The 20,593-nt window shown below is 40.0% G+C and overlaps 1 protein-coding gene across 8 annotated transcripts in view; it reads right to left on the reverse strand.

The window, feature by feature from the left end:
- LOC104656604 (putative RNA-binding protein Luc7-like 2) overlaps positions 1-20,136 on the reverse strand; it is a 68,761-nt gene extending 48,625 nt beyond the window's left edge. Inside the window, exons 1-5 of one of the 8 annotated variants that reach the window (XM_030932150.1) lie at positions 19,708-19,845; positions 16,586-16,862; positions 8,182-8,258; positions 4,863-4,933; positions 3,182-3,276 (exon numbers count right to left, since the gene is read on the reverse strand). In XM_030932150.1, coding sequence (XP_030788010.1) covers positions 3,182-3,276; positions 4,863-4,920 — 153 coding nt within the window. In that variant the 5' untranslated portion in view covers positions 4,921-4,933; positions 8,182-8,258; positions 16,586-16,862; positions 19,708-19,845. Of the gene's footprint in view, positions 1-3,181; positions 3,277-4,862; positions 4,934-8,181; positions 8,259-13,667; positions 14,919-16,585; positions 16,863-19,707 lie in introns of those variants that run through there. The other 7 variants (XM_030932149.1, XM_030932153.1, XM_030932152.1 and 4 more) reach the window with 7 other exon arrangements.
- Between the last annotated feature and the right edge of the window lie 457 nt (positions 20,137-20,593).

Raw genomic sequence — 20,593 nt, forward strand, 5'->3', positions numbered from 1 at the left:
GCCTATTTCTACTCTGCTGTTCAAATGAAGAATGAAAAACACTGAATTATAACTGTTGATTCTTATTTCCTTTTTTGTTTTGTTTTGTTTTTTTTTGAGACAGGGTCTCACTCTGTTGCCTAGGGTAGAATGCAGTGGTGTGATCATAGCTCACTTGGAAGTCTTGAATTCCTGAGCTCAAGCAACCCTCCTGTCTCAGCTTCCCAGACAGTTAGGACTTCAGGAAGTACCACTATGCCAGGCTAATTTTTTTAATTCTTTTTGTAGAGATGGGGCTTCACTATATTGACCAGACTAGTCTCAAACTCCTGGCCTCAAGTGGTTTTGTTAATGTTGTTCTCAAAATTTATCTCAAGTGGTAATTTAGCCAGTAAATAAAAATTAAAAGTAAATTTTTAAAATAACTTTAACAGTTAAATTTTATACAATATTAAACACGGAGACTCACAGTATACTACAAACAATCATAGATTTTATAGATTTCAGATGCAGTATAGCACGGTATAAAATAATTATGAAAATGTTAGAAAGTAGACAAGGGAGTTTATTATGGCTGGGTGGTGTGGTTCACGCCTGTAATCCCAGTACTTTCGGAGGCTGAGGCAGGAGGATCACTTGAGGCCAGGAGTTTGAGACAAGCCTGGGTAAAATGGTGAGACCTAGTCTCTACAAAAAATACAAAAATTAGTCGAGTATCGTGGTGCGCGCCTGTAGCTCCAACTACTCAGGAGGTTGAGATGGGAGAAACTCTTAAGAGGCCATAAAGTGGAGGCTGCAGTGGGCAGTGTTCATAGCCTGGCTGACAGAGCAAGACCCTGTCTCAAAAAAAAAAAAGCCAGGTGCGGTAGCTCACGCCTGTAATTCCAGCACTTTGGGAGGCCAAGGCAGACGGATCAAAGGTCAGGAGTTCAAGACCAGCCTGACCAACATGGTGAAACTCCATCTCTACTAAAAATACAAACGTTAGGGCTGGGCACGGTGGCTCATGCCTGTAATCCCAGCACTGTGGGAGGCCAAGATGGGTGAATCATGAGGTCAGGAGTTCAAGACCAGCCTGGCCAACATGACGAAACTTCAGCTCTACTAAAAATACAAAAATTAGCTAGGCGTGGTGGCAGGTGCCTATTATCCCAGCTACTTGGGAGGCTGAGGCAGGAGAATCGCTTGAACCCGGGAGGCTGAGGCAGGAGAATCGCTTGAACCCAGGAGGCAGAGGCTGCAATAAGCCAAGATCATGCCACTGCACTCCAGCTTGGGTGACAGGAGCAAGACTCCATCTCAAAAAAATAAATAAATAAATAAATAAAAATAAGGCCGGGCGCGGTGGCTCAAGCCTGTAATCCCAGCACTTTGGGAGGCCGAGATGGGCGGATCACGAGGTCAGGAGATCGAGACCATCCTGGCTAACTCTGTGAAACCCCGTCTCTACTAAAAATACAAAAACTAGCCGGGCGAGGTGGCGGGCGCCTGTAGTCCCAGCTACTCGGGAGGCTGAGGCGGGAGAATGGTGCAAACCCGGGAGGCGGAGTTTGCAGTGAGCTGAGATCCGGCCACCGCACTCCAGTCCGGGCGACAGAGCAAGACTCCGCCTCAAAATAAATAAATAAATAAATAAATAAATAAATAAATAAAAATAAAAATAAAAATACAAAAATTAGCCGGGCATGGTGGCGCATGCCTGTAATCCCAGCTACACCGGAGGCTGAGGCAGAAGAATTGCCTGAAGCCAGGCGGTGGAGGTAAGAGTGAGCTGAGATCACACCACTGCACTCCAAGCCTGGGTGACAGAGTGAGACTGTATCAAAAAAAAAAAGTTTAGAGTTTATTATATTTATTATCTGCCATAGTCCTTCCAAATTCCTGTTCTCAGAAACTGGATTTCTTGCCTTGTAGTATTACACCTTTTTTTTTTTTTTTTTTTTTTTTTTTTTGAGATGGAGTCTCGCTCTATCGCCTAGGCTGGAGTGCAGTGGCGCGATCTTGACTCACTGCAAGTTCCGCCTCCCGGGTTCACACCATTCTTCCGCCTCAGCCTCCCGAGTAGCTGGGACTACAGGTGTCTGCTACCACACCCGGCTAATTTTTTTTTTTTTTGTAATTTTAGTCGAGACGAGGTTTCACCGTGTTAGCCAGGATGATCTCGATCTCCTGACCTCGTGATCCGCCTGCCTCAGCCTCTCAAAGTGCTAGGATTAAAGGCGTGAGCCACTGCGCCCAGCCAGTATTATACTTTAAAATAAACCCAGGCTCTTTTTTCCCATTAACATAATACAGTTTCAACTCTCTTTCCTACTGGAAAAGTCAAAGGTGTTTCCTGTTGCATATGCCTTGATACATATCTCTTTGGGGCATGTCCTTAATTTTAACTCTTCCTATCAAAGAAGACACCACTCATTTGGCTAAGAAACTCATTGCTTCTGAAAAGGCAAGTCAGAAATCTTTCTTCATTTCAGTCATTTCTGGCAAATGAAAACTAAAGTCAGCTCAAGGTTTAGCCCCTACTAGCTCCCCACCAGCATCAGATGCAGCTATGAAGGGAAGCTACTTGTAATCATTTCAACCAAATCCAAAAGTCAGAGAATCAAATTATTTGTTCCATATTCCAACAGGTCCATCATTATGCAGTTTATCTTCCAAATTAAAACAATGATACTCTAAGATCAACATCTCTGCAGACATAGAATCAAAATTGAGCTTTACATTATTAGCAGGAGCAATATTTTAAGTGATAATACTCCCAAATTAAGCTGTGTGGATATAAGTATTTAGTAATATATTTCCCCACTGATTCCACAATATAAGTGTGTAAAAATCTTAACAAAAATGTATACTGTACTAGATAAAAGTCTATTGTTTAACAGTAAAAGGAATTACTTTAAAAATACTTTTATTTCTGAACTAACAGTACAAATGCTATACAACTACCTCTGTATTCCAAATAAAACATGCTTTTAAAAAATTGCTCTAAAGAATGGAAAATATTATAAAACAAAACATATCAACCACTTTTGTGAGGAAACCCATTACTGAAGATTTAAGTAATCATCCTGAATAAACAAACAATAAACGATGCAAATCCCCCCTCACAAGTCAATTCTTTTGACACAGAATTAAAACTTTATCAAGTAGTTCATTACTGCAGCATATCAGTAATCAAACAATACATTTAGTAAATACATACAGTTCCAGAAAGGACATCATGAGGACAACAGTTGAGAAGGTGACTCTTGCATACTCTGTCATCACTGAATTTGATTCGTTGACGAGTAGTATCTCCTGTAATATAGAAGAGTTAATAACATTCAAGGTTAGACAACTGGAAAGTATTATTCTGAGAGCCCTACTATTACTAGCTTTTTATGTGTGGCTCTATACACACATTATAAATCAGCTCAAGAGGGATTAGTTTTTATATACATCCTACAGAAAAACTATTTTAGACAACATGCAGTTGCAGTAAGTGTACTGCATACATAATTCAAATAGTCAAAGTGAGAAAGCAATGCATTCTGTTAAATAGAGTACTTCAGAAAAGCATAGGATTTTAGAGCAGGAATGGACTTTAAAGATTATCGAGTCCAACTCCTTCATACTGCAGATGAGAAAACTGAGGCCCCGAGTGGTTAAGCAACTTGCAGACCCACTAAGAGAGTTTATACTGGTATACAATGTTCCCTTCTTGACACTAAGCATTGATACATTTTTATTTACAGTAATTGAAAAACATAAAAAATAATCTTGCAAACATTGCATACACACTGCGAATCCCCACTGAACCCCAGACGCCATTTCTTCCACTATTTTGTTCCAGCTGAAGTGTCTCCCTTTTGCTGCTGGGAGGAGTTAGAGAGGGTAGAATAACGCGTTTAAGAGCGTACAAACCTGGAAGAAGGACTTACACACCAGTCAAACAAAGGCACATTGCCTAAAGAAACGTTAACTTTAATGTGTCCAAAGGTTCCATACCTCCAAGTTTTATGTAGTCTGAGATTTTCTATACTGCCAAACTGGGTATGTTTAAATTCATTCTGTCTTCATATAACACAATACACCTACCTCCTAAGCAAAAGAAGCATCCAACCTGCTTATCAAATATGGCTATCTACTCAAAACATTAAAGAATCTACGAAAAAGAAAGGTAACTAGCTGCAGTAACAAAATACAGATGTTAGTTACAATTTTTTTGCTTAGAATCTCTTCGGAAAGACAAAAGAAAAAACTCATAAGGATGTTTCCTTTCTATACAGAATAAGCCCTAAGAAATGTAGGTGTTTTATCTTAGCCTTAAACTGATATACTATCGATGAATGAAAACCTACTGGTGAAATACTGAAGCGAGAACTATTGGTGCCAAAAGAGATATAAATACCTCTGTACTTCACATGATATGCCTGGAGCACTGCAAAAACTTTCGTGTAGGATGTGATTCAATCATTTAGTTTCTGTATTTTCACATGTAAGTAACAAAAAAGATTAAAATTTTACCCCTTTATATGGTCATATACTAAACAGCTTAACTCAAATTCAACTAAATGCTATCATTTTTAGATGGGGTAAGATTTTGTTCAAATTGTTTTAACTTGGTTAAAGATATTTTCAAAACATTCTAATTTGCAACCAGGGTATATAAAATTTTAACAACAGTAATTTATAGTTAAAATGATGGCTTCAGAGCAGTTCAACAATAGGTTTTCTAGAAGCTCGTCTCTAGTAGGTTATTTTTGACACAATTTGGAATATTCAGTTTAGTGTTTACGCCTGCCACTATAATGAAAGTTATTTTGATGGTCCTTTTTCCTTTTAAACACAACTGCTTTTGTTCCACATTCATTAACACATCTGAAAAGTTAGCGATAACTCACGGCTTGGCGAATGCGGGGCCTTTCTGACACTCCCTTGCAGATTGAGGTAGGCAGGCATAGATACATTGAACCTTTACAAATAAAACAAGGGGCCAGATTGTTCATTTTGTATAGAATAAACTCTGCCAGCAATTTCAATACAGCATCTAGAAGTACATGTTGACTGTAAAGATTCTTTTATATAAAAACAAAAGTGAACAAAATCAGGGTGTTTCATTTTTAAAATACTGACTTAACAAGCACAACCCCAGATAACTGTATGACTGACTACAGGTAAAAGTCCAAAGCTGGAGCTCTGGACAATGTCTTTTAACCAAGTGGGGTTTTAAAAAATTATGTCTTTAAAAAGTATGTTTCATCAAGACTTTGGTGAGGACCTCAAGCTCATGTTAGAAAGGTACTATGATAAGCTCATATCAGAATGTCAATGCTATTTAATTACAGGCGTTTTGCTTCCTACCATTTAAGAAAAAAATTTCATTTTAAATCTGTACCCTAATTATATTAAGGAATTTTAAAATGATAAAATTTTAAAGTTGAAACAAAAAACAAAACAAAACAAAAAAACCCTTATGTATCTATTAGTTTTCCTGCTAAAAGTATCTAAATGTTTTGGTAATGCAACAGCAGAATCATTTCAGTGCTGTTAAACTAATGGCTCAGGCCTTAGAATAAAATCAGTATTCATGAAGTTTTACTAATCAAACACTTCATCAACTAGAGTAACTGATTTCTGCTTAACAACTTACATTCAAATATTAAGTTAATTGTGCCCTGAAGACACAGCTATCAGTTAAAACATGAACAATTCCTAATAGGAATATAGCAAACCAGCAAGTATCCCTAGTGAGTTTTTTCGTGTTTTTTTAAATTTTTATGGATACATAATAATTGTACACATTTTCCCTGGTGAGCTTTTAAAATCAGAATATGTTTCTATAAATGCCAAAAAGCATTTTAAAATAACTCCTCACCGCAAATGAATGGGTACTCCATAAATATTTGATAACTGTAGCAAACACAACAAATACAGCTATCAAATAGCAGCCATTATAGAAATCGTTAAAACAATGATATAATAAAATGCTTAATAATTTGAGATACAGAAATACTCTGAGAAGGAATAGCAAATGACTGTTTAATGATATTTTTAAAGTTCTGCTTAGGGACTTTAATAAAGGTTGACATTTTAAAACAATCTGGCTGCATAACTATGCAGTACTTAACAAATTTATTTGGGCTTATTCCATGGAAGTACAATTCAGCTAAATCAACAATGATTTTTAAAAGAAAAATGCTGGTAATTTGGTTTCTGTCAAGATATCTGGCCCAAACCATGTTTTTCGTAAGAAACTAGGTAAAACAGCGCCTACTTTATAAAAAGAAGAAGAAAGAACTGCAAATAGGAACCAAATCACCTTATAATACAAGAAATTATTTTCAATTTAATGTGTTTTATCTTTGGGTTTTGTGGGCATAAAGTCATATAAAAATAACCTAAATTATGGGGGGAAAAAGTATCCTGTCACACTGACATTGGATCCAAATCACAGAATCAAACCTATCAGTGACCACATCTGCTGTGCTAGGCAATGGAATTACAAAGGGGCATATAAGACAAGCTCTCTCCCCACAAGGAGCCAATGATTTTGCTAAAGAAATAGGACATATTAATTTTTTCAATTTTTTCAATTTTTTTGTAGAGACAGGGTCTCACTACGTTGCCCAGACTGATCTCCAACTCCTGGCCTCAAATGACCCTCCCTCCTCGGCCTCCCAACATGCTGGGATTACAGGCAGGAGCCACTGCACCCGGCCGAGGATATATTAATGGAGTAATAAGTTATAATACAAGATAACATGATCCAAGTATCAAATGTATGTTTCAATTAGGTAGTACTTCAGGAATTTTTTTTTTTTTTTTTTGAGACGGAGTCTCACTCTGTCGCCGGGGCTGGAGTACAGTGACCGGATCTCAGCTCACTGCAAGCTCCGCCTCCCGGGTTCACGCCATTCTCCTGCCTCAGCCTCCCGAGTAGCTGGGACTACAGGCGCCCGCCACCTCGCCCGGCTAGTTTTTTGTATTTTTTAGTAGAGACGGGGTTTCACAGAGTTAGCCAGGATGGTCTCGATCTCCTGACCTCGTGATCCGCCCGTCTCGGCCTCCCAAAGTGCTGGGATTACAGGCTTGAGCCACCGCGCCCGGCCCGTAATTCTTAGACTAAAGTTACCACCAAGAATGGAGATACTGGGAAAAGCTTCATGCAGTAAGTAGCCAAAATTTGAAGGAAAGACAGGACTTAGATCAAAGGAAAGTGGAAAAACAAGCACTACAACCTGGAGTAATAGCTTTGACAAAGCTTATAGAAACAAGGTTTGGGGGTACAGTCCTAAGTAAATCATATTTGGCTTTGGCAAATGCCTTCATGTAGAAGAATTGCAGAGTTGGGATCAGAACAACACTCTCTGAGTAACATTTGATTTCTTACAATTTTCATTTTTTAATCCAAAATTTTAGTGTATAAACAAAAAAAATTAAAATAATGGAACAGAAATCAGACGAAGTTACTTCTGTCAACAACAAAAAATATCCCACTTATAAAACCATGGAGCTCTGTCCTATAACCTCTGCAATAGTTAATCAGGCCTTGTATATAACTACACAGCCAAGTTTTTAGAATTAGAAACTTGATTTAGAACTCTAGCAAGTGTTTTTCATTTTAATAGAAACATCAACTTTTCTATTAATTCCTATTTTTACCAAGTTCTCTACCAAGCAACAACTCTCTTACCTCCCTCTTTTGTTCAACCCCTTCATGAGTTTCATGAATTACAATCTTTGAGAACACCTGAGTCACAAGTACACAATAAAAATGAGGATGCATATTATTCATCTCCAGGTCTGTCACCAATGTATCAGGGCCTAAGGTGGTACTGAGGCAGTCAGTTCCACTCAGGGAATATGGACAGGTCACTTTAAAAAGAGGCCTCCTCTCTAAATTTGACTCAAATACTGCTATTCTCAAAATCCCCTTCCGTATGTCAGGAGGGAAAAAAATAAGCCCACTGTAATTCCCAACACTTCCATTCTATGGTCCTGCCTTTTCTGAAACTTATATTAACACTTAAATTTTATTAGTAACATGACAACCTTAGCCTAGGTAGTATCTGACATGATTTTATACGTTGCATGCTACCTTCCCAATATCCACCCCCTCCCCCCAGTACTACCCACCCTCTCCCTCCCATACAAACAAGAAACCAAATCAACTTTCATAGATTTAGGTGCTATTTTAAAAACATCAAAATTTTACTTTACCCATTCTCTCCGATGCTCCCTGTATTTTTTTAAGCTGTGAGTGGATGACCATGCTATGTGATCAACAACTGTGAAGGCTAAGCAAAAGTGAACTGAGTTTAGTATTGTAATTTCAAAAGAACCTTAAAGTTTGTAATATTTGACATATTTAACGGTATGCAGAATCCTATTTTACTGTACATTATCAGGCATTCATGGCAAGCAATTAATAAAAACAATCAGTATTTATTTTGCACAGAATTAGCTTAGAGCTTAGCTTAAGAAAAACAAAGAGGGAAGAGAAAATGCAACAGCATACAAAGCAATGGAGACACTCCCATGTCTATAAATGGGGGCAGGGGAAGGGAAGCCCTCCCACATTCTCTAGTGTGGCAACTGAAGCCCTCCCCACAGGTACACTAGTTAAGGGTCACGTGTCACAGTGGGCTTGGGACAGGACAGTTTCCTTCCCTCTGAAATAAGATCCATAACCCTTCAGTGAAAGGAAAGCTAGAGCTCAAGAGGTGTACAACCAAAAGCTTAAAGCTTGTTTTCCTGACCCCCTGAATCCCTAAATGCAGAGAAATGTTCCTCCCTCCATTTCTTCCAACATAAGCTGCTGAGTTCACATAATAATGTGGGAACTGTATAAAGATCCACGGCCAATTTCTAGTCTAGCCCAGGGCAGGAAGAGATCTAAAGCAGTGCACAAGTAAAACCTTGTGTCACTGGGCACAGTGGCTCATGTCTGTAATCCCAGCACTTTGGGTGGCCAAGGCAGGCAGATCACCTAAGGTCAGGAGTTCAAGGCTAGCCTGGCTAACATGGTGAAACCCTGTCGCTATTAAAAATATAAAAATTAGCTGGGTGTAGTGGCACATGTCTGTAATATCAGCTACTCAGGAGGCTGAGGTGGGAGAATCGCTTGAACCTGGAAGAATTGGAGGTTGCAGTGAGCTGAGAGCGCCAATGCACTCCAGCCTGGCCCACAGAGCAAGGCTCTCTCTCTGAAAACAAGCAAACAAAAAACCCTTGTGTCTTCATGTGGAATCAAAGTAAAAGCAATGACTACTGCTGCACAGTAACTATTATACTAAGGAGCCAATCTGATCATTTTTACACCTTCCTCCAACTTTCTCACCCACTCTACCAAATTCTCCCACCTACCTTTGTTGTTCCTTTAGAATTCAGCTTAAAATCCACCTATACAAATCCTTTTGTAATTAACATTTTAAAAAAACATTACTCCCTTACTACATGTTCCCTTGTTCATACATACACTCAGTTTAACCCACTGTATATTTAAACAGTCCAAAATATAGGGTTCATTTTACAAAAGGACTCATCACCATGTCTTAACATAATAATACAGATGCTTTGAAAACATTTAATATGTCTTGATCTATGTAAAACTTTCCAGGCATATATTTATTACATAAGGGAAGAAAGATTACTATGCCAAAGATGGCAATGGGAAAAAACAATTATGACAGTCTGCCTTCCAAATGTGACATCAAGTAATTTCTAATAAAACAAAGCAGCTTTCCTTTCCTCCAGAAAATGCAAACACAAGGGTGCCATACAGCTCAGAAAAGCTATCCTTCTTAATCTTCTGGTTCATATGGTCCCACAAGTTCATAATCAGAAATAAGTACTAGTATCACCCCCCACCATAATCCCCACGACAAGCCGAACATTTTAAAAATGCAATGCCCATTATAGAAGAAATTTCCAGAACAAGTTCATTCTTGCTAGATAAGATCAAAGATTAACAACGTTTTTAAAATGTTAAAAATCTGGCCCACTTGTCTGTGAAAATCCATATCACAAGATTATAAAGAATGAGACTGGGAAACAGCCTTGATAGCAGAAGAAAAAGCTTGTAGGATCTTTTGAAGCTAACCAGAATGGTGATGATGAAAATGTGAGAACAGGAATACTAAAGAATCTCCATTCCAAGGGCTCTATTCCATGCCCTGCACCTATCTTCTCTCACTGTATTAATACAAGCAAAAGGTCTTGGCAGCTGGCAGGGATCAATGCCATCATGTTTTGGGGGGTACCTGCTTTAGGAAATCTATCAGCTTATTTCTCTTCTTAAATTTACAAGAGACACCAGAAAAGCCTGAATAGTTACTTTAGGTCCTAAAATGGGTTATAAAGAATTTAAGATACATGGCATAAAAAGTTGCAGCCTGCTAAATTTTTTATGTTGATACTTGCAGAGCTGCAATTCTGATATAGTAACAACTGCACTCTGGATAGCTGGTGCCTTCTATCATCCAGAACTTTCTATATACAAAATTAGAAGTAATGAAAGCTATCTTTTGGCTACCAAGCAATAGCTGAAAAGATTCAAAGAAAAAGTGACTGGCTGATTTATCTATTAAAAAGGACAAGTTCTCATGAGCTGGTGATAGTTACAGAAGCCAACTAGAGCCTCCCTAAATCTAAAAAGAAATAAAAAAGAAAAAAAAAGATGAGTATATCAAAGGACAGAGGTGATAGACAACCCAATGATAAAGGAAGAAGCTAAAATGAAAAACAGATTACCATGAAGGAGACGTGCGCCTTAAAACTAAACAACACAGCAGAAATACCGCGTCACAGTGAATATACAACAAATTTACGAAAAGGGTTGCCTCTGGGGAAAGGACTGAGACCGTGAAGGGGACCACAAAAGACTTTATTTGTAATGCTTTATCCACTTCTTCCTAGTTTTTTTTTTTTTTTTGAGACGGTGTCTCACTCTGTCGCCCAGGCTGGAAGTACATCGGCACCGTGTCGGCTCACTGCAACCTACGTCTCCTGGGTTCAAACAATTCTCCTGCCTCAGCCTCCCGGGTGGCTGGGATTACAGGCACCCACCACCATATCCAGCTAATTTTTATATTTTTAGTAGAGACGGGGTTTCACCACGTTGGCCAGGCCGGTCTTGAACTCCTGACCTCAGGTGATCCACCCGCCTTGGCCTCCCAAAGTGCTGGGATTACAGGCGTGAGTCACAATGCCCGGCCGCTTTATCCACTTTTTAAAATTTGACAAAAATATGCAAAATAACATTTGTTCAATCATATAGATGCTTGTTTGACCTCTGTACTTTTTAAAACATTTTTTTCAAATGCAGACACCTATAATCAGTATCATAGAACTTATTAAACATTCAAGTGTAATTATTCATTCCCATTAGATTTTTAGTCAAAACATGACAGAAGCAAATTATGTCTATAATCACTAAGAAAAGGAAATAAAGATATAACTAAAGCAACTCAGCAACCTGGGGATACTATGGAAAGGTAAGAATCTATTGCTATAAATAATTACTATATCCTAAAGCACACCAACCAATAAATATATAGAACACCATGTGCAGGGAAGCATTCCCTCTAACACAGTGGAGTAAATTAAATTGTAACAGGACTTTTTCAAATATTCATACATGGTGTCCAGACTCAGGTGAATCGACTGCTTAGTCCTAGCAACATGCCCTGCAGCTCTGCTCCCGTCGGTAATGCAGACTCACAGCCACTTCCCCTAGCATTTCTATCAGGCCTCTCTTTGATAAGCAGCTTCTCCCACAGTGGGGCACCTTTTACCATTCCCATTGTGGAATCAGTTGGTGAAATCCTGTGGAACCATCGACCCCCAGGACCAAAGCACTAAAGGAGAGGTGAGAAATTGAGCTAAATGAGGTAATTTCACCCTGGAGGTCTAGATGGACCTCTCTAGAGATCTCCTAGATCTCTCTGTCTCACAGGCTTGTATTTCTGTCCAGTCATTTCTGCTTACTGGCTTGGGTATATATATAGTTCAAACAGCTTTCCTTTCACATGAATACTCTATGGAACAGTAATTTCCAAAGTATGAGATCTGTACAAAAGATGACTTTAAGTGTTACATGATTTTGCCAACATAACTTTTAAATACCACTCACTTAGAAAATTATTAATCACAAGTCAAGAAAAAAAGTTCCCATTTTGCAACAGTACTTGCTTAATAAATTTAACAACTTCTAATTTTTAGCACAGGAACCCTAAGTGACAAGAGTCTAGTTAAAAAAACACATGGCCGGGTGCGGTGGCTCAAGCCTGTAATCCCAGTACTTTGGGAGGCCGAGACGGGCGAATCACGAGGTCAGGAGATCGAGACCATCCTGGCTCACACGGTGAAACCCCGTCTCTACTAAAAAATACAAAAAAACTAGCCGGGCGAGGTGGCGGGTGCCTGTAGTCCCAGCTACTCAGGAGGCTGAGGCAGGAGAATGGCGTGAACCCGGAAGGCGGAGCTTGCAGTGAGCTGAGATCCGGCCACTGCACCCCAGCCTGGGCGACAGAGCAAGACTCCGTCTCAAAAAAAAAAAAAATACTAGACTTTAGGGTATAGTAATTATTTTGTTTTCATTGTATTTATTTTTATGGTGGTATAAACTTTCATTTTAAAATTAACTTAAAATTTTTACAAAGTGAGTTGACATAAAGGAAAATATTAAATAAATAGAAAACAGTAAAAAATAATAAAGGCAAGGCCAGGCATGGTGGCTCATGCCTGTAATCCCAGCACTTTGGGAGGCCAAAGCAGGTATATCACTTGAGGTCAGGAGTTTGAGACCAGCCTGGCCAACATGGCGAAACCTCATCTCTACTAAAAATACAAAAATTGGCAGGGTGTAACAGTGCACACCTGTAATCTCAGCTACTTGGGAAGCTAAGGTAATCACCTGAACCCGAGAGGCGGAGCCAAGATCAGGCTGTTGCAGTGAGCCAAGATCAGGCTACTGCACTTCACGCCTGGGTGACAACAGACTCTGTCTCAAAAAAATAAATAAAAATAAATAATAATAATAAAGGCAATAAGTGTGACAAACATTCAGGAAACATTTATCTAGAAGAGGGTTTCTCAAACTTTTAATGTGTATCAGAATCACCTGGAAGGTTTCTAAAAACATAGATTACTGGGGCCTATTCCCAGAATTTCTGACTCAGTAGGTGGATCCAAGAATTTGCATTTCTAACAATACAAGGTGATGCTGCGGTGATGTTGATTTGCTGGTCCAAGGACCACACTTTGAGAATAACTAAACCAGAACAGTGACCAACAAGCTTTTTGTTAAAGAGTCAAATGGTAAATGTTTCAGGTTTGCAGGCCATATGACTCTGTTGCAACCATTCAACTCTGTTGTCATAAGTCAAAGCAGCCACAGACAATATGTATATGAATCAGCATGGTTGTGTTCCAATAAAACTTTATTTACCAAAAGCAGGAGGCCATAGTGCCAGTCCCTGATCTAAAACATACCCTCAAGTAACTTTAACTATTAGTTAAACTATTAAAGTTACTTTAAGAGAAGAGTCTACCGTTTAAACAAATAGCAGGGCAGAATACAGAAAAGAACAGCCAGGTAACTACTATAGATACTATCCAATAATTATCAGTTAACTCTTAAAAGAAAAAACTGGGGTCTGCAGAAATCTAAGGTATTAAGAAGATTAAAAACAAAAACCATTTACCATATTCAGGAGACAAGATTCAGCAAGGGCAGCTGGTTAAATTCCTTTCATGTTGAGTCAAGTAAGTCAAACATCAGTTGTACATGGTTCACAACTACATTGGAACATATGGGTCAATACTGAGTGCTTTTTGGAAAAGAAGTTTTAAAGATTCTTTTCTATGCTAATAGCAAAATATGACATTTATTCAGTTGAATGGACTTCATGTTACTTTCTGACGGCTTTGACTTCTCAAAGTCCTAAGTTATTTAGTTCAAACAAAAACATGGAGCTGCAGATGATTTCAGAGTTTTTACAAATTACTTTTCTCTAGATCCTCAATAATCTAGCAAAACTGATCTACTTTGGCCCTGCCTCCCAATATCTACTCTAGCTGCTGCTAGTGCATGAGAACCTAAACAAAAAGGAAACAGAATAGCTTTTCTGCAAGTTCTGAATTCACAAGATGCCAGTCAGAAACTTACCCTCATTTACTCCCTCACTCTTTTTCCAGCAAGATGTTCCAACTTCCTTCATCTTCTTATAGTTTCTTAGTAGACTGATTAGTAGTTATGTCAACTGCTTATTTCCTCAAGAACTCTACATACTAACAGCAGCAGGCTTTAAGGATTCAGTCCTTTTCAAGCACTTTTCTGGAATTCCATCTTTGGGGAGTACCTGCCTCCTTTAACTAGTCTTGCCCACTTACTGACCTTTAGTTTTAAACCATCTGCCTGTCTTCTCAATCCTCCTGCTTGCTGAACTCACAGCAACTTTAAGCTTCAATGCGTTTTATGAACCACCTGTTACTGAAGAGTACCTGATTCACTAAACCTGACCTTGATCCATGACACCTCATGGCCATTGAATTCCTATTGCCCATCTTGAACATGTAGAACACTACCGTCTATCCTTATATGACAACATCCAACCTAAACGACAATAAAGAATTTACTTGCTCCTTATAGAACTGATGCAGAAATAGACAAAATGATTTTTCTTTGTTTTGCTTATATTTACCTGAAGTAAAAGAATGTCTCAGAAGCATATGCTTACTTGAGGAGAGCTAAACAACTGTAGAGAATCCAGGAACGATGCAATGTTATATGAAGTGATACTTTTATTGTTTTCTGGGCTGCTGTGTAGATAGAAATATTATTCAGAGTTCAAAATGCAAAATGAGGAAAACTTTTCTTTTTTCATTGATTCACTATGCAGGTGCTTTCAGTGTTTTGGATATACCTGAAACTCTGATAAAGTTAAACAGTTAACTGAAACTCACAGAAACTACTGTTTAATCCTATAGAATTCCTTATTTTAAAGAATTTACAAGCTCTAGACTAAGAAACATCCTGTTGTTATTTCAAAAATGTCTGCTTATACATTAAAGGCCCCGCCTCCTTCACTTAAAATGAACAATCCAAGTGGAATAAAAGAATGGCTTATAACTGACCAAAAAATGAATATGGTTCATTATGTTAATGAGAAAAAATTAAGAGAAAATGTTTTCAATGTTGATGAAAAGTCAAGGAACACAGATTACAGTAAAGATGATTTTATAAATAAAATCCATTAAAGAACGCACTACTTCAAACTTTGGTTCAGTAATTTTGCAGAAAGGCACAAATGTCATACTATCCTACAGATTATACGGGTATGTATTACTAATCTTACATTAGCAACAGGTAAATGGCTTTCCTAACTGTATTTTCCTGGGTATGAGGATGAGTGTGAGTATCCTTTCAGTTTTATATCCCACAAACTATAACTACTGTACAACTGATCAGCAAAAACATTATGATTAATATATTAAATGAGGAAGTATATCCTACAATTTAGAAAGATTACCTACAATTTAGAAAGATTAACATTTAAAATAGTTAAAATTATTGAAAGTTTTAACTTGCCCAAAACAGTCCCTAACCATAAGGGACAACTAATGATGCTATAAAATTCTATCTAACGTTCCTAGTCTACTTGTTGTTTTGGAGGGCAGGCTGCCATTCCTGGCCTATTTTAATCTTTCAAAGGTGGTCTCTGCTCCCATTTAAAGGTAAAAGCAATTAAGAGATACAGAACCCTCAGAATTACCTTCTGTAACTTACCTAATTTCTAAGCTTAAAATGTAATCTAGGCTGGGAGTAGTGGATCACCTGAGGTCAGGAGTTCGAGACCAGCCTGGCCAACGTGGAGAAACCCCGTCTCTACTAAAAATACAAAAATTAGCCAGGCGTGGTGGTGGCCACCTGTAATCCCAGCTACTCGGGAGGCTGAAGCAGGAGAATCACTACCCAGGAGGTGGAGGTTGCAGCAGTGAGCTGAGATTGTGCCACTGCATTTCAGCCTGGGCGACAGAGACCCTATCTCAAAAAAAAAAAAAACAAAAAAACAAACAAAAAAGTGTAATCTAAATCCACGGCCTCAATTTTATTTAATTCTTATTGCATGCATCTTCCTAGACTTTGCTGGGATCAAGACCAGAGACTTATGACCAAACCATATTCTTTGGCAAAGGGGCTTTAGCTAAGGAACATCCTTGTAATTAATCCAACTAAGCAAAAATGATCCTAGTCTGTGTGAGGGGACTGGGTTCTTCCAACCGTCACACAGACAATTCTCAAACTGTTTCTTGGATTTTCCTGTGCACCTCCTCCCTGCTTTTAAATAGAATGAATATGTTTAGGGAAAACAAATTATCCCTCTCCCCTCTGCTAATACTAACAACTAAAACAAAGGTATTTATAAAACGTAATGAAGCATAAATAAGATAAAATAAGATACCAGTAATTACTATCTACTTACAGCTCCTCCTTTCTAAAAAAACTTAAAATATATTTATTTTTCAACATTTCTGAGTATAACATAGGAAATTATTTGGTTTCCCATATAACAAATTACAGATTTAACTTGAGGCAAAAAAGGTGAAGTAAGTGACTTACCCAAGGTTACAATTAGAGGTACAGCTGGGGCTAGAAACCAGGTCTCCTGAGTCTCAGCCCAGTGCTCTTTTCCTTAGCCCATGATGCCTTATCAGAAAAATCCAAATACAGTCAGACCCCCAGTTATATGGGTATGAGTTACACTGATTCACATATACAAACTTTATATAGTGTGACCAATGTTTCAACTCACGCGGTACCCTGCTTCCATTTATGCAGTATGCCAGGCATCGGCACGATTTTCAGTGGCACACAGGCGGTTGCCACCACCAGGGCCCTAGGCAAAATTGCAAAGAAGGCAGAGTTTGTCTTTGGCCCTCCCACTTCCCTTATGCATTCCTCTCCCACCTCCTGGCAGTCCCCCTGCCCAGCCTCCCGGCACCATCATGCTGCCCTCAGATCGTCTAAAGCCCCCAACTTCCACCACTCACCCAGGAATGCCCTTTCTTGAAGTGCCCAGTGATCCAAAATTACCTCTACAATTCTCTACTAACAAAATTCCTACTCCTAAGGATTCCAGTGAAGTTTAGGTAATCTAAATGATTAATTGCTTTATGTAATTCAAGTTAAGGTATATTTAACAGACTTAAATCTCCAATGAATTTTAAAAGGAACTAATTAAAAACTGCTGGGAAGGGGAAGGGGCAGAAACCTTGAGCGGGTGAGGAGGTAATGTTTTCCCAAAGCCCCAGGACTCTGTGCCACTTCAGATTCCTTCACAGACAGGACACTAAGGGCTGAGGGGATCACCGCCACCTTGAACCCCACTACCAAAAAAGAGAGTAGCTGCTTTATAGTCTCTGGAATTTTTTTTTAAAAAAAGGACAGAGTTGCCTTAAATACCCTCCTACCTACCTTTTCCATCTCTCTCCCACCTCCTGGATCCCCATTTCCACCTCTTAGTGCCAAAGACACCCAACAGCGTTCCCATAAGCTGTTTGTGTGTCCAATACAAGGCTTCCCATTAAGTGGTTTCAAATTACATGGTGTTATTCAGGGGACGTTTCCATGTTCCCCTATCCCTGGGTAACTTGAAGTTGACTGTATGCTAAAAAAGAACAATCCTAATTATTAAAAGTCCTGAATCATAAAATGATATATATAAACTCATTAAATGGTAAGAAAAAAAAAGTTCTGATTCTTATTTTGCATATATAGGATTTTGATATCTAAAAAAAACTCCACTCAATTATTTTTCCTTGAAAGTAGAATACTTTTTACTTCTGACCCAATACAACAGTGAAAATCCAGTCATTTCAGCTAAACAATACTGTGGACTCGTAAATATGAGTTCAATCATAAATCCTCTAAGTCTGAAGGTCAAAAAAAAAAAAATTCCAGTAACAGACACATAAAAAAATACACAAAATGGATTTTAAGAAATCCATGTTTCTGCTGACTACACACACAGAAATATATATATTTAAATTTAGCTTTGCAATACTAGACGGGCTGCCTAATTCAGAAACTTATCAGGAGATGGTTTACCTTGATCCAACTACCCTCCCAGTAAAACTAAGAAATCCAATCCATGAAGAAGATCCCAAAAATGGTATCCATCAAGGATTAAAAGGATCATGTAAAGCAAGTCTTAAATAATTTAATTTTATTACACAGATTAGTTACTCTGTTAGCTAGGATCCAATGAAGCCCGTTCCCAATACCCTCTCTCATGTTGGAAAAGGAAGAATGTTAAGACATGCTGCAGTGATAAAACAACCATTCTTACCTAAACGTGAGAAATGGTAACAGTTAAAAGTTTCTCCAGTGGCATTTTAACTTAATGTTAACTTTCCATACAAAACTAATTTCCTTCCCAATCTTTCCTCTCTACACAACAAGTAGGTTTGCCATCTACACCTATTTGTCCATATGTTCTACAAAGAAAAGTTCCCAATATGGGTTTTTATTAAAACTGAAAATGTGAACACTGAAAAGCCACTCTATGCGCTGCTGAAAGATTTGAATGCAATGAAGTTTTTAAAATCTACTCATATTTTGCTGTAAAGCCCTCATGTAAATTAAAACAGTAACTTAAAAACTAAATTTAAGATGTGCCTTTTCTCTTAAATCAATACACTTAAATAACCTGTCAAGAAAAAAAGCATTTCCTAAGTGGCTAAGAAACTATCTGCCTCAACAAACAACACATAAAAACTACCAAAGATTTTGCTGTGTTAAGAAAGTAATAAACTAGACCTTTCCTACATATTTAAATGGATTTAAGTTGAATTTGAGAGTACATTACTAATTATCATCACCAAAAAAGCAACAGCATTTCATCATTTTATTTAGAAATTCTCTTTATGACAAAGGATAATCCAGCAATTAAGGGCTCTCTATACAGAATCTAAACTAAGCGCCTGAAAGGATCTTTGTTCTCCTCAATTCTACTTCACTGGGTACCAAATTTTCAAAATCGTTCTATTTGGGGCACATGCAAGATTTGTCAATATTTACTGAACAAAGCCTCTATTAAATTGTCTAACAAAATGGAGGTCTCTCGGAAAAACAGGCCATAACATGTTCCTTCTCACAAAATGGGGCCAAACACACCCACTTAAGAAACCATGGTTTGGGTCAGATTTTCCATAAAAATGGTTGTTTCTGTGGGGCTCGAGGGTGCATCTCTGGGACTGGGTTAGTAATAAAGGTTTCCTCCTGACCCAGGAAGAGGAGGAGGGGGAAGCTTCTCTCTAGGCACTCTGGAGGACGGCGGCGAGGGATGATCCCAAGGCTCTGGGTTAAGGAATCAGATCGGGGGTGGAGGCCTTAGCCGTCCGCAGGTACCTAACCAGCGACAAAACTGGCCCCCCACTACGCAAGAGAGACGCGGGCTCTCCCGTCCCAGCCAAGTCAACATTAAAAGCACAAACTCTCCTTTCTGCCTCCAGGCCCCGCCTCACTCCATTGGCAGTAGTTCCCGCCAATCCGCAAGGTCACCGCCCCCCATGCCCGCCTGCCAAGCCCTGATTGGATGGGACGGGGGCCGGGGACCTCGTGTTACCAATCTGGGAGCCCCTTACTCAGCCACACGCGCGCGCCCAGGTGCGCCCTCGGAACCCCTTCCCTTCGCCGTCCCCGTCCCCTCCCCCACCCCCAGGGCCCTAGCAGAGACTTACCGTCCCGGGAGGTGCCCATCAACTGGTCCAGCATCGCGCGCATCTGGGCCTGCGCCGACATGGCGGCGGCGTAGCGGGCGGACGGGCGGGGGTGGGGCGCAGACCGAGCCCTTTTGGGCGGGGGAAGAAGGGGAAGGGATGGGGGAAGGTGCGCTGCTGTCTCGGTGGCCGCCGCCGCCCCGAGGCTTGCGGAAAGGGAGCCGGAAGGGTTGCGAGAGAGTCCGGACTGCGCTCCTCACGACGACGTGTACGTGGAAGACGACAGCCCCCGACAGCGACCCTCGTGCCCTCACTCTCCGTCCGGTTCTTGGGACAGAAGCGACACAGGCCAAACGAGCTCTCGCCTTCAACACCGCCACCCGCCAGAAGCCGTCAACCCCCCCTCCAAGCTCTGACGCTGCTCGCCGCCACCGTCGCCACGACGGGAGCGCGCACGCTCCTCGCGCTTAGTCGTTTCCCGCGGGGTCTCCACCAACTGGCATCCAGCTGTATCGCTCCGCCCGCCCCTACCGAGTGGAGTTCCACCCTAACGGCTCTGGGCGCGTGCACGCGCGCTCCTCCCGCTCCTTTCCCCTGGATCTCGCGATATTCTGGTTCCTTAACTGACTGTCCAAGCCGGATCCGCCCCGAGGCGCCAAACCTTAGGCTCCCTCCGGGCTGTAGGGCTGGCGGCTAAGGCTGCGCGGCCCGCGGTGATGGCGATTCGAGACCCAAATTAGCAAAATGCGCTAGAGGCTTATCCTGGGCAGAAAGTTAAGTAGAGACCATGCCCATTGCAGACCCGACTGCGGTCAGCCTCCTTGGCGTCTGAGGTGGGCGTGCTTGGGGCGAACGCCCGCCCCGAGTGGCGTGGACGCGTCCTGGTTCTCGTGCGCCTTTGCCGGCC

Source organism: Rhinopithecus roxellana, chromosome 6, assembly GCF_007565055.1.
Source record: "Rhinopithecus roxellana isolate Shanxi Qingling chromosome 6, ASM756505v1, whole genome shotgun sequence".
In the NCBI taxonomy this organism is placed as follows: domain Eukaryota; kingdom Metazoa; phylum Chordata; class Mammalia; order Primates; family Cercopithecidae; genus Rhinopithecus; species Rhinopithecus roxellana.